The sequence below is a fragment of the Suncus etruscus genome, chromosome 10, assembly GCF_024139225.1.
Source record: "Suncus etruscus isolate mSunEtr1 chromosome 10, mSunEtr1.pri.cur, whole genome shotgun sequence".
Classification (NCBI taxonomy): Eukaryota; Metazoa; Chordata; class Mammalia; order Eulipotyphla; family Soricidae; genus Suncus; species Suncus etruscus.
The window spans coordinates 23,959,597-23,974,902 of record NC_064857.1 but is presented as its reverse complement, the minus strand read 5'-3'; the positions used below and the strand labels follow the sequence as shown (position 1 = coordinate 23,974,902).

Genomic DNA, 15,306 nt, shown 5'->3' with positions numbered 1-15,306 from the left:
ACCTCTTAAATCTAACTGCTCTTTCTTTAGGTATAAGATTAATTGTATATAATATTGTATTTTATATTCAGAGCAGTATGTTGAATGAAGTGTTTGAAGCTCCATAATTTTCTGCAGGAATATACGAGAAACTAAGAAGATGCTTGCTGCTGCAGATTGGAATAATAGATCAAGATTATTATAGCAATAATGTCTTAAAGAATTAGTACACAAGAGAAAGTAACTATGAAGCAAAAGAATACAAATGCACTCATTCTGACTTACATTCTGTCCTCATATACAAATACGCACATCAGATATAAGCAGATGCATGTTAGTCAGATTATTAAATAACTTCATCTTGGTCTAAGCTCTGTCTAAGAGAGGTAGCAGTTATCTCAAGAGCTATAAGAAAGATGGAAACCCTAATAGAATATAGTGTGGAAAAGGTCCAGGTGTTTAGAGAGAATGATGTGTGAAATTTGAAGGTGTTGGAAGATAGCCATAAAGGGGAGAAAACTTGACAACAAAGAAGTAGATTATATATATCTCTGGAGTTCATATTTTCAAGAATGATGAATCTTTTTGCTTGAATGCTTGGCCTGATCAGTTTGTACCTGTGAATCATTCTACAAAGTTGATGGAGATAGTTTAAAACATGACAAACACAGTCTTCCTGGAGTTGGAGAGAAGTCACACATGTTAAGGCTCTTGATCCAGGTTCAAGTACCCTAGTACCCCACATGTTACTCCTAACCAAACCAGGTGTTTTCCTTGAGCACAGCCAAGAGCAAGATCTGAGAAAAGCTGGGAATGGCCCCCAAATAATAAAACAGACTTCCAATGTAAGAACTATTATAGAACTACTATAGAAATGTAGGCAAGAGGTGCAGAGTTTTTGAACCTGCTAATGCATGGTTCAAAGATAGCAAGGTGGGTTTGGGATCTGAATAATGATGGCAGCTGTTTCTACCTAATGATGGCATCCTGGGTATGTTGAGTGCCATAAGTCTATGGTGGAGAAGGAAGACCAATTTGTTGGTGTGTAAGTGTAGTGAGTTTATAGTAATAGTTGAAGGTGTTTGTGATTTATCTAGGATGACTTTATCTGCACATAGACATTTTATCTATTTATTTATTTTTATTTTTTATTTATTTTATTTTATTTATTTGGTTTTGGGGCCACACCCGGCAGTGCTCAGGGGTTACTCCTGGCTATCTGCTCAGAAATAGCGTCTGGCAGGCATGGGGTGGGGGGGTCATATGGGACACCAGGATTCGAACCAACAACCTTAGGTCCTGGGTCGGCTGCTTGCAAGGCAAACACCGCTGTGTTATCTCTCCAGCCCCTTATTTACTTATTTCTGCTGTGCTGAATTTACCACTGAGTTAATGCATGGATCAGGTGCTTGCATCAAAAAGCCCATCTCAGCTTAATCTCCAGTACTGAAGATGGTTCCTTAAGCACCACTGGGAGTAATCCCTGTTCACAGAGCCAGGAGTAATTACTGAGTACTGCCAGATATGTCCCCTACTGAGAGACAGAGAGACAGAATAGGACAGAGATAGAGAAGAGAGAAATCCCTAGACAAATAACTTAGGTATGGTCAACCTATTGGTGTATAAAATTGATAAACACATAGCTAACATTATGTCTCCTAGTGGTACATGGACAACAGAATGACCTCCGAGATTAGGAGATGCTTTAGGAAACAAAACCCAAGTGACCACATGGCTGTTGGTGTTTCTTTTCTAGTTGTGCCCATGGAGTTGTCCACTTCAGAGGGATATTGTTTCAGCTGACCTTCCCACAGCTCTGCAGCGTTGTCCCTTCCAAACATGGCAGAAAAAGCTCCCCCGGGCTTAAATCGGAAGACTTCAAGGTCGACACTTTCCCTTCCACCAGAACCAGTTGACATTATTAGGAGCAAGACTTGCTCCCGCAGAGTCAAAATCAACGTAGGGGGCCTCAACCACGAAGTGCTGTGGAGAACGTTGGACCGATTGCCCAGGACACGCCTGGGAAAGCTGCGGGATTGCAACACTCACGAGAGCCTCCTGGAGGTGTGCGACGATTACAACCTGAGCGAGAACGAGTATTTCTTCGACAGGCATCCCGGGGCCTTCACTTCCATCCTGAATTTCTACCGAACAGGGAAACTTCATATGATGGAAGAAATGTGCGCCCTCTCTTTTGGCCAAGAGCTTGAATACTGGGGCATTGATGAGATCTATCTGGAGTCATGTTGCCAGGCCAGGTATCATCAGAAGAAGGAGCAAATGAATGAAGAACTCAGGAGAGAGGCAGAGACCATGCGTGAGCGGGAGGGCGAAGAGTTTGATAATACTTGCTGCCCGGATAAACGCAAGAAACTCTGGGACTTGTTGGAAAAACCCAACTCTTCGGTGGCTGCGAAGGTAGGAAAGGCGTTGTGTTGTTGTTTTATGGGGCAGTCGGAAAAGTGGTCCTCTGCATCCTAGAGAGTGTGTGTGCTGACCTTCTTGAAGATGGTTTGGAAGAACAGGATAAGCTGTGGCTATGCATATGGTGGGAAAGAGTTTCCCAAAAATCTTGCTTTGTGGTGAAGTAGAATGATGCTCCTTTTGGTCCTATCATAAAATGCTACTGCTGCATCCTAAGTATTATGGAGGACTAGAAGTGTTAGGAGTGTGGTTTCCTTGGTCTCTTGAGGGTGAGGATAGAGCACTAGCTCAGAGCCACCAGGCATGGAGTTTTGTGAAATTCTGGCTCCCACACTGTATAATGGGTAGAAATAAGGAGTGGTGCTTGAAGGTAGAGGAGAGTCTTCTGGCCTGTTTCTCTAGAGGTTCATAGAAAAGAGGTAGCACAGAGAATTGGGGGTGTAAACCCATCCAGGAGGAAGGATAGTACTACTTACTGCGGTGAGTGCATGGAATGAGTCCCTATGTGAGGATTGGTGTAAGGAATGACGATGCATACACAATACATGCATTTAGACTTTGTGAGGTCCCTGACAATTGTTTTTTGCATGTTGGTGCATAGCTTTTTCCAGCTTGATATATTACTTTGTTTCAGAGCTTATGAAGAATTTCACTAAAATGAATGGAAATGTATATTAATATATTTTCCCATTATGGCTGCATCTAACTCAGTAAAATTTGTTATTACTATTTTAGTATTTTATTCTAATGTAATGCAATGTTCATCCCAATACAGCCCTGAATGTATTGCTACATGAATTGTAGGTAAAGAGTCGAATGCAGGGGCTGGAGAGATGGCACGGAGGTAAGGCATTTGCCTTTCATGCAGAAGGTCATTGGTTCAAATCCCGGCATCCCATATGGTCCCCTGAGCTTGCCAGGAGTGATTTCTGAGCATGGAGCCAGGAGTAACCACTGAGTGCTGCCAGTGTGACCCCAAAACCAAAAATAAAAAAAGAGTCGAATGCAATCTTTAGCTGCAGAAGTGTAGTATTACATATATATATATATATATATATATATATATATATATATATAATGATATATTATTTGCATATTAGATGAATCTGAATTACGGAATAAAGTCACAGAAGTTTCTTAATCTATACATTTTTCCAGTTCTTTTTTTATAAAGAGTTAGATCAATAAACCATGATGCCTTTTAAGTGGAAGCAGAGATTATCTATGATTTATTTATTTATAGATAAATAATGTAAATAGGGGCCAGAGAACACAGCAAGTAGGGCATTTTACTGCACATGGTTGATCAGGGTTTGATCCCTGGCATCCTATATTGTCCCCCAAGCCTGACAGGAGTAAATTTTGAGTGCAGAGCCAGAAGTAACCCCTGAGTACTGCTGGGTGTGGGCCCCAAAAGCCTAAATAAATAAATAAATAAATAAATAAATAAATAAATAAATAAATAAGCAAATGAGTGCTAAGGATTCTTAAAATGATTCTTTCATTATTTGTTATGCCTAGTTTCCTAGGTTTGTATTTTGTTGATTTCTAAAGGTTGGGCTTGTTGTTGTCATCGTTGTTTACCAACCTAGACATAGGTCACCAGGGGAATAAGATGTCATTTATTGTAAATAATGAATAAATGTGTACTTTGTGGTAAGTGAAAGGTTTCAATGAAGCTTGTTTTCTTCTTAGTTATAACTTGTTTAATTTTGTTTTACCTGACAGAAACAAATAGATGGCTATGTTTGTAGATATTGGCCAAGAATGGCACTGCTCTTTTCAGTGTTGAGCATTTAGCTACCCACTTATGTTAATATTAAAAGTATTAAATTGTTTTCGAAAGGAAATGAGATACATTAAGTTTCCGAAAATATTTGTGTAGTAAATTAACTTTTAAGCGTTTAAACAACTGTGGAATAAGTCATTTTTTCACCAAATGTTTGTTAGCCAATTACATAAAAAATAAGCAGCCAAATCAAAGAAAATTAGGAAGCTTACTATGGATTATGCATTTATAACATTAACTAACATAGTGAAGGATAAGTACTGGTCTGTGAACAATTTAAATTTATTATTTTTAAAGAAAGAATGTCTTGAAAACATGTAATAGAGTAATCGGATTTTCCAGACAAGGGAGTTTACTTAGTTTCTATATTTTTGAAGCAGCATCCATCCCTTGATCTCTAAGAAGCTAATGTTGGAAATGCTCTATTACAACATAATTTATTTTCTTTTTTAATCAGTCATATTTTTACACTCAGTTGAATTCACATATATGCAAATATATACCTATAAATTATACCCAGGAAGCAAGAACATTGCTTTTGGAAATTTTCATAAGGTTAAATAATAAATTTTTCTCCAAATTATTAATCAAGCTAAGAAAGTATTTGTTAGTTTAAGATGATTCTTTACTAAATCATAAGGAATTCATGATAATTTAATTTCATCTCTACATTTTCCTCTCAAGTGATGAAATTCTATGGTAATTATTTATATTAGATTATATGGTAGTTTAGTGAAAAAATTATTACTTTTTGTTCAAAACAGCTGTTTGATTTCTTACATAAACCTTTTTTTAAAAAATCTTCTCAAGTAAAATATTTTTATTGTTTTGTGTTTTCCTTTTTGCAGTCGTTCTCCATGAGGGGAGAACAGAAACTTGGTATGTGTGAATAGTACTTTAGCAATTTATCAACAATTAACTTTGTAAAACTGTGTTAGAGTTCTACCCTTCATAATTTATATTATGGATAAGTAAGAATTCTACTTAAGCTGTGAAACTCTTGTGTAGGACTACTTGGAATAAATCTGTTTTTTCAGACTTGTGAAAATTAGAATTTACTTTGCCTTTAAGTTATTGGTTATTGTCTGGTAAGCCTGTTGAACATGTAATATAATGCTTCCTGCACATTACATGCTAAAGTGAATTCCTAAAGTATATTTATGTCCAGAATTTTAAAAAGTGCTCATTTTTATATGATTTTACGAGTATAATATCACTGAAATTTATCGTTTATTTTTATTTTATTTTATTGGGGGGGGGAACACCTCACAGCACTCAGGGGTTACTCTTGGCTCTGTACTCAGAAATTGCTCCTGGCTCGAAAGACCATAATGGATGCTGGGATCAAACCTGCATCTGTTGTGGGTAAGCCACATGCAAGGCAAAAATCCAAACATTGTCCTACCATTCCAGCCCCTAAAATTTATCATTTATTTTTAATGTACTCATGATTAAGCATAAGAGTTTCATGTTTTATGCAAAATCTCTTATATAAACAAACAGTAAACCTTCACATTTGATGTTCCAAAGTAGGTTAAAATAACTATTCACAGACATGAACTAAATACCCAATGATCACTAAAGTTTATAATTATTTAACCTATGCTTTTTGCATGTACTATGATATATAAAATTCATGTAGGCTCTGTTTGTAATACTGGGCCTTTGGGTAAGAAGGTATGAGAAACCATGAGAATGTAAAAATTTAACTCATGTTATATTTATAACAACATTTAATTCATGCTACGTGTATAACAATTTTAGACATAGAAAGATGCCATGTTATATAAGGATTATTTTGTGATTTTTCTACTGTATGGTATGATCTGATAATGTAGAAGCTTATATCTGAATGATCTACTCAGCTTATCTTGGTACTGTATACATTCCTTTATAAAGAACTAACATATAAAGTTTAACTCTCAGGAAATGTCAATATGAGATTTAGCCAAAGAGGTCCTTAGGACAGCTGAGATAAATTTCTGGTTTACCAAAATGCAGAAAAGCTGACTTTGGTGCATGCTTCATAGGAATGTACAAGGGAAAGAGATGGGCTTAACTGCCTGCCAGTTTCCTGATCAGTGGACTGGAATTAGACTGATTCTGTACCTCTTCCAAACCAAGGCAAATGTTTGCCTCTAAATTGGAAATGTTTTCTTCTAATTTCTTTGGCCTCTTCCAAAGAAACTGCAGTACCTAGTCCTCTTTACTACTGCATTCCTTGACTTTTGTCTGAGAGCTGTTTGATAGCATTGATAGTGAGTCGTGAAGTATGTGATATTATCAACCATTAGTTGAAGCACCCACTAGATTTACTAGAAACAGTTCAATCAAACTGAGATCTTAAAACTGTAATCCTCAGCGCCAAAGAACATCTCTCTCTGTATATATGAAGAGGGTCAACAATCAGAATGTAAGTCAGATCTTTGGACCAACCGAGTTAGGAATGAATGATCATGATGCAGGTCTCAATTGAGTATGTAAATAGATGTGGTAAATGAAGAACATTGCATGACAAGAGATGCAGTCTTGGGTGTCAAGCCAAGAGACTAATCTTAGTAAGCAGCTTTTATTTATTAAGAACAGTATTAAGGCACAATCTTCAAAAGACATTTATGCTCATCTGAACTACAACCATGGGAGTACCTGCTGGGTAGACTCTAGAATTGAGTGAAGAATGGGAGGAGGAATCCTGTCTGATCTCCTCCTCTCTCATTTTTTTTTTTTTGCTTAATCAGAGCTACCTGTGGACTCTTCTCCTACTAGCCTCTCCCATTTTTTCTCATTCTTTCCCCTCTTCCTTCTCTCTTTCCGACCTTTCCCTCTTCCATTTTCTCTCCTTTCTCTATCTCTCTTTCCTCCTTCTTTGACCTATTTCTCTCTCTTCTTCATAAATGGCTCTTTCAACTTAAGGTAATAAGATTGACTAGAGAATTAGTTTTTGCACTTCCCTTTTTATGAATGTAGCAAAAAAAAAATAAAAGAAGTTAGTTATGGTTAAATTTTCTATAAAGAGAATAAGATTCTGTCTGGTGGAAGGAGCTTGATGGTGTCCATACTACTGTTATAGTCAATCTACTTAATACCTCTTCTCACAGAAAGTTTTATCATCTTGTCACTTGGCAATGACTGTTGACCCATAAAAATGCATAGAAGTGGGGCTGAAATAATACAATGGGTAGGGCACTTGCCTTGCATGCAGTGACCTAGGTTTGATTCCCAACAGCTTGTATGGTCCTCTGAGCACTGTAAAGAGTAATTCTCAAGTTAAGATCCAGGAGTAACTGCATCTTCATCACTAGATGTGGCCAAAAACAAATGAACTAAAATGTGTACAAGGTGTGACAATAAAAACCCTGCTTCCTGACACCTGCTCTTTACCTCTATACATTTAGACATCACTGACATGCTTCACACAGTGCCTAAAAAAAGATTAGGAAAGGAGGGAGACCTTAATATCTTTGAAGACCCAATGTGGCAAAATATATAGGGTGTGGTGTGGAATTTAAGCTCCCTGAAGGACTAAACTGGGTAGTATTTGTAGTTTTCCAGTGTAAGCCCTGAAAAACCACACAATCTCTGACTCAATTTGAGTGTGGGCCTTTCAAGTCACAGAAGTAGTAAAAGAAGAAATCTAAACAAGACAAAAACTACAGTGTACTCCTCAAGAGAAAGAGAATGCATAACATTTTCTTTCTATTTATAGTAAATGGATCAGTTATTCTAATGCTTTGACTGAAAAAATAAAAAAGGTATTGGAGCAGAGCCATTGGAGCAGTTCCTTATATTCCAGAACAGAAATTACAGGCATTGTGCGTATACATGTACTCAATGATTCCAATTTTAATAAAGACTCATTTTAATTTTATGAATACTTTCTCTTTCCCTTTGCCTCTCTTTCTTTTGAACCTTACAAGCAAGATTGGGGGTATGACACTCCTTCAAGCTCAGTGCTGAGAATTGATCCTTTACGGATATCTGGGGACCATATGCTCCTGGGGATTGAACCCTGAGCTCTGTCTGCCCTTTGAGTTGTCTCCCCATTTTCTGATAACTTTCTAAATGACAAAGGTTGTCAGTAGCTATTAAAGTAATGTGTCCCCCTCCTAGATGAGCTGATACAGTGGGCATATGTACAGAAATCTCTGTGCTAAGGTGTTTCTGTGAATTTGTTTTATAATTATTCTTACATAGGATTGCTGGAGACCTGATTAGTGTACAAATCCTGCTTTTTAATGTTAACTATTTATTGTCTCCTCTTTTTGTACTATCTAATTTATTTCCCAACTATACAAGTTGTTTTTACTCTCTCCAAAACATGGCACAATGGCTCATAGGTATTGCAAAAAGTAGTGCAAACAAACTCAAGAAGCCTATGGAGGATTAGGTTGGAGATGGAGGGGTTTTTTTGTTTGTTTGTTTTTATTTTTTCTTAAAATATATAATCCTTGGAATTAGAGATATAGTACAGTTGTCAAGGATCTTGATTCACATCTGGTTAACCCCAGTTATATTCAGGGTGGGTCCTTCAACCACTTCTGGGAGTGACTTCCAATCAAGAGCCATTAGCAGCCCCTGACACCATCAGGTGTGGGTATAAAATTCTCTCAATTATTTTTCAGAATATGAAACATTATTTATGATTATTGTGACAATTTAACATGTATTTTCTTATAGTTTAATTTTTGCTTTGAATGCCTTTATTGTTTCATTGTTAATGTTTTTAAATGTACATATTTCTGATGGGTTGTTCTTCTATGGAACAAAATGGAGATGTGAAGGAATTCAAAAGAAATAGAAAGCTAAGAATGCCAAGGCAATAAATTGGAGTACAAGCTTTTATTGTTTGTTTGTTTGTTTGTCTTTTTGTTTTGGGGCCACGCCCGGTCCAAGGGTTACTCCTGGCTATGCGCTCAGAAGTCACTCCTGGCTTGGGGAACCATATGGGATGCTGGGAATTGAACCCTGGTCAGTTCTGGGTGAGGCATTGCAAGGCAAACTCCTTACTGCTGTGCTATCGCTCTGGCCCCATGGAATACAAGCTTTTTAAAGCATAAAATTTAGGTTACATCCTGACGCCATATTCTAAGCATCTTTAAGGAGAATCCCTGAGCTGGGAGGAACCCTGAGAATAGAACAGTATAAAAAGTGGAGTACCTAAAATGAATATGAAAAGAGTAAGATATATAATCCATGCAGACTAATAGGTTAAAAGCCTGGGAGAAATTAGATATGTATAAAAACTAAAAGAGATAAATAGAAACTAGTATTGGCTTTGATAAAAAAAAGTCTTGATTTCATGATCTCACTTTATTGTTCCTATTCCTGGATCTGTACTTTTCTTTCTTCAAAGGTCGCTCTAAAAATGTGTCCTCTTTGCCCACTTGGCCTCATTTGATCAGGAAGAGACAAGCAAATAAACAGGAGGAAATTGATGGAAATCTCACTCCCACATCCTTTAACCTAAGGTGCCAGAAATTCTGGTTTTACTGAGAAAGTTCTGCTAATGCCTTTTGCTCAAAGCTAAGTATTAATAAGCATCTCTTTACAGTCTTAAAGCTCTCTGGCCAGTAAACTGTGTGATCAACTTATAGGTGAATACTTGCAAAAATACTCTCCTCTTTGCTTCTTGGTTTCATTTGAAGAAGACTAGTCTTAATTTTCTTTTTTTTAAATGGTATCTTTTCTTAAACACCTTAATTACAGACATGATTGTAGTTGGGTATCAATCATATCAAGAACACCCCCTTCACCAGTGCAACATTCCCACCACCAATTCCCCCCATTAAATTAAAAGCAAATTTTCTATTTATTCTGAAAGTCCATTTTTCCATTAATAATAAAAGAAAACATCAAAATCTGTTCCAGCTAATTTTTACATCTCAATAAGAATTTATAATTTTTAAGAAAAATTGCTACAGAATCATTCTCCATTATTTAATACTACCACAAAACAACACTTGGCAATATTTGAAATAATCTGATCATGAAAATCCATGAATACTGCTTTAATAATTAACAGATTTGTTTTCTTTATTTTAAGCGGAAGTCTTTATAAAATGAATGATGTATTATTTTAGGCTAACATAAGTATTATGAAGGAAGGATCACAATATTTAACATTTCACTATAAAAATGAGTTAAAAATTTAATAAGGGTTTAAGTATTCTTATCTGAATTTAGCTCTCATTTTGAAAGAAGAAAAACAAATACTTTCCAAGAGTGCTATGAGATTATGGGAAAATTCTCATGGTGCATATCTCAGTTTCTTCCAAATTATTGACTTTTAAGCATTTGTTATGAAGTGGAACATTGTTCATGAAATTTTATCTAATAGTTGCATGAATTAATAGCCAGAAACTTGATTTTTCAAGGTGGATAAGCATTGCTTAATGTATACTTATTTGTTACTGTTTATCTTTCCACCCAGCATATCAGAGATATCTCTGCCATTCCTAGTTGTGGTTATTTTTGTTTGTTTTGGTTTGGTTTTAGTTTTGTTTTGTTTTTTTGGGCCACACCCGGTGACACTCATGGGTTACTCCTGGCTATGCGCTCAGAAATCAACTTTGGCTTGGGGGACCATATGGGATGCTGGGGGATCAAAGAGCGGTTCGTCTGGATCAGCTGTGTGCAAGAAAAATGCCCTACTGCTGCACCATAGCTCTGGCCCCGATGATCAAATAGTTTTAAGAAATGGTACATGAGTTAAATAGTCAGTACAAGTAAGGAGCTTGTTTTGCATGTTTCCAATCTAAACTCATCTCTTGCACTGTCTAAGGTTCTCTGAGCCATGCCAGGATTTATTCATCCCTGAACACAGAACCAGGAGTAATCCCTGAACACAGTTGTTGTGTACGTGATCCAAAAAAAGATAGAGAACAAATAAGTTACATTGGAAATAAACCATAAAAGGTGATAATTTGAATGTTACATTTTTCCATTTTATTGGCTTCTTTCATATTTTACAAATATATTTGGCATATAACATGAAATGAAATTCTTCAGAGTATTTATTAGTATAAGATTGTGTGGAATGTCAATATATAAAAGTTTTATTGAATATCGTATAGAAAAATATTGATATAATTAATATTGTAAAAGACAAGTATTTCAGAATCACAAAACTTTGCATACTGCATTTTTATTTTGTCTTGCGATCAGCTCCAGTGAAGCATGGTTCCTAAGTACCATTGTGAGTGACACCAATGGACCTAAGACTCTAAATTTCTTTATGAAGAAAATTAAGCATTCTTTATTGTCATTGTGACCATTTTAGTTTTTGGATTTTTTTGAAATCCATTTTCTATGTAACATCTTTAGTGAGTTTTTTTCTTTATGGAATGAAAATAGGGGGTACAGAGGAATTATAAAAAGAGAGTTAAGGAGACAATTTAAAGCGTTGGCACAAAAGCTTTTATCCAGAGACTCAGTTTCAACTCTTTGCACCATGAAGTCCTCAAGCACCTTTGGGAGGAACTTATAAGTATTGAATTAGCTTATTTGAAAATAAGTGAAATTTATAATCAAAATGTGTTTGTTACTAGAAAAAAGATTGCCTATTTAGCTTTGGAGGGTGTTTTTAACTGGGTCAAGGTTAGAGCAATTTTTCTACTTCTATTTTTAATTTTTTTGATGGGGACGCCCCATGGTTCTCAGGGATTACTCCTGGCTCTACACTCTGGAATCAATGCAGGCATCATCACTCTAGGATGCTAAGGATTGAACTTGGTCAGCTGTGTGCAAGGCAAGTGCCGTATGCACTATATTATTTCTCTGGTCTTTTATTTTTATGCACTATACTATTTCTCTGGTCTTTTATTTTTATTTTTAATATGTACATTTTTAAGTCATAGTTTCAGTGACAGGGTTACAGTAAGGTTCACATTTCTGGTAATGATATATAAAGATACTGCCTGTCCCTTAGTCTTTAGTGGAAACTGGAAGGCAATTCAAAATGATCATTCTGAGGAGGAAGGGTATTTTTAGAATAATAAACTTTATGTTAAATTTATTTAAATTCTAAAAGAATTACTTGAATAACTCCTTTTGATTACAGCATGATTACATAGGAAAAAAATCTGTTGCTAATGTATAAGCTATAAAGCTATCATAGCTATAGTTTATTTTTGTGTTGGCATTAATTTAGCATTAGTGATTTTATTCTATTTTTGAATAACCCCATTTAAAAACTCTGACATTCAGTAAACTGAAATGTGCTAAGGCATAAATACAAATTTTGTAGAAGATTGATTGTTAGGAGCTAGTTACTTTGACAGTGAGAGAGCTTATCTGGACACTCATCATTGCTAATCTCATTTAAACTTTTTCTCCCACTGTCACATATACAAACTTTTTTTAAATGTTCCTGCATTTATAAGGTAGATTTTATAGCATTGTAGAGATCTGTGCAACTATCAGGACATGTCCTAAGTTAGATATTGATAATATCTATTTAGGTATTCTAAAGGTGACAGGCCTCTTAGGTTATATTAAACTTGGCAGTCATTCTTGCACATAACTGCGTGAGCTGTCATTAAAAGCTTTTCTGTTTTTGCAGTGGGATAGAGGATAAATGAGTCTGTAAGCCATGGCAGACTGTATATTCCTCAAAGATTGTGAGTATTGGGGTAAGCAGCCCTCTCTATCAGTCAGCACCATCATCCTATATTCTTCTCACTTCTGTTCCGGTATCTCATGGACTGCATTTGTCATGTCAGGATCATTTGCAGTAAGAATTTAAAAGAACTGAAGGAGACAAAGAATTATTTGCAATTGTTATGAGATTTGATATAGTCCAGGGGTCCTCAAACTTTTTAAACAGGGGGCCAGTTCACTGTCTTTCAGACAGTTGGAAGGCCAGATTATAGTAAAACAAAAATTATGAACAAATTTCTATGCACACTGCATATATCTTATGCAAACAAACATAATGGGAATAAATACAATATGTGGCCCACAGGCCGTAGTTTGAAGACCATTGATAGACACACCAATCTAGAATACACTGACTAGATGTGGTACATCTGGGAACAGAATTGTATAGTGACTGGAACATAGACAGATGATGATAATGTAAAAGAATCAAAACCTTTGCCAGGAACTAAAAGACTAACATTAGAACCATAATTATATTTAAACTTTAGCATTATTTATTTTGGATATATATACAAATATATATATGTATATATAAGGTACCTACTCACCTAATACATACAATGATGGACTTCCCCTTCTGAAATTATTTCCCCTAATGTATTATCCTATATAATGACATTATTGTATAATGTGAGCAAATTTGGTAGCCGTATCCCTAACTTTGTGGTACCTGAACTAGATATTTTCATGTCTATAGTGTGTGCATGTGTTTATATCTGATGCATAGTATGTACTCACACTGTCAAATTTTCATTAGAAAATATTATATTTTAAATAGTCATCTGCAAAAGATACAGTAAAAACTTCAGCTCATTTTGTGTATATGTAACTTTTAAATAAGACAATCCATATGAACTTGGGATAACCCAATTAGACATGAAATCTATGGAAAATGTTCTAATGGTCCAAGAATAGCAGGAAGAGGTATATTCATTTGTCTCCCAGGATTTGGTTTCAGGATGCTAGAGGTCATTGCCACCCTGGATTTTGCACTTTTATTTATGATGTCTGCTTGAGTCACTCTGATACAACCACAAGTGTTGAATACCACTTTAAATAGCTCCTCAAGCCTACACCACAACATTGCCAAGGACATCCAAGTAATCCTGGCCCAGCTTCCAATGGGGTGGCTTTTTGGAATGTCCTTCATTGCAGCAAACCTCAGGATATTTGCACATGAGTGAAAGAATGCTAGCCCTCTGATCATTGTTTTATATTGAAGACTAAAAAACAAAAATCTAAACTGCATTTTTGGATATTAAAGTGCAATTGACATTTATGATATCAGCTTTATTTAATCCTTAACCAGGTGACCTCAAATTTGAGTTTTTAAAAACTCATTTGGATTTTGGGTTTCTATTTTGTTATATCTGTATTCAGCAACATTTTGTATAGGGTTATCTCCTTGTATATTGACACAAATTTAAATTTAGCGTTATAATGAAATAAAATTTAGCTAATTAGGAAAGAATCAGTGTCATTTTTTTTTGAAAAAATAACAACAGATTTGGGCTTTGAATGAATGAGATGTATCTCATTGATACAATGAAAAATTTCACTTTAGGATATCAGTAAGAAGTCCTGAATAATATCTTTAGGATAAGGATATTTGTCAGTGTAGTTTAGTGGAGTAGTACACTGCGTTGTCACTGTAGTCCTCAATTTAGAGGATGAAAAACATAGTAAGCAATTTTGTTTTCTATAATTTGAAGTAGTAGGCTAGAATCTAGCATAATATGCATTTGACATTGCTTGATATGTAAAAAGCTAGTACCTTTTTTATCATATTTCTTAAATGAATTCTGCAGGTGTGAATGACTATTATATAAGTAATTGTATTGTGAGAAATATTAAAATTCAAAGCAAAATCTATTTTCAGCACTGGTCTTTAATTTTTTTAATTCTAGCTCATGAGCTATTGTAAATAATTTAAATGGAGTGGAGAGTATGCTAAGTGCTAACCACACATAAATTGTTTTTTCTTCAAACATTTATGTATAAATTATACACAAAGGGATAATTTGAAGGGGAGCAAAATGTCTTGATGACCAATTTTTAACAGCATATCAGGTACATGAATGTGTTTAAAGAAAGGCTAAACTACTGTTGAAAACACTGTTTTGCATTTGTCTTTCGAGCTATATATAATATCATATAGGTATGATAATCTTGTCTACCCTGCTGAACTTTGATGCTTAAATTTAAAATAAACTCTAATGATTAGTGGCAGCATCTGCGTTTTATCATTCTGAGTAGTTGTATTAGGTGACCTTCTGGTGCACTTTTAATACAGAAAGATCTAAGGCAGTAAATTTCTTCCTTTGGGTACTTTAAAAATATAATGCTTTTCTCATTGCAGGGATCCCTGAAGAAAAAAAAATGTCCTTATTACTTTCATCAAATTATTATTTTTTCTTTGAGTAAGCTCACCCTCTTCTGTTTTTCTGTCTATTCCT

General features: G+C 35.3%; 1 protein-coding gene across 1 annotated transcript in view; it reads left to right on the top strand.

Annotated features, from left to right (window-relative positions):
• Positions 1 to 1,737: 1,737 nt before the first annotated feature.
• The window catches only part of KCNB2 (potassium voltage-gated channel subfamily B member 2), a 442,443-nt gene continuing 428,874 nt past the window's right edge, over positions 1,738 to 15,306 (top strand). The window contains exon 1 of the mRNA XM_049781804.1: positions 1,738 to 2,397. Within this exon, the coding sequence (XP_049637761.1) occupies positions 1,819 to 2,397 (579 nt within the window). The 5' untranslated portion in view covers positions 1,738 to 1,818. The remainder of the gene's footprint in view (positions 2,398 to 15,306) is intronic.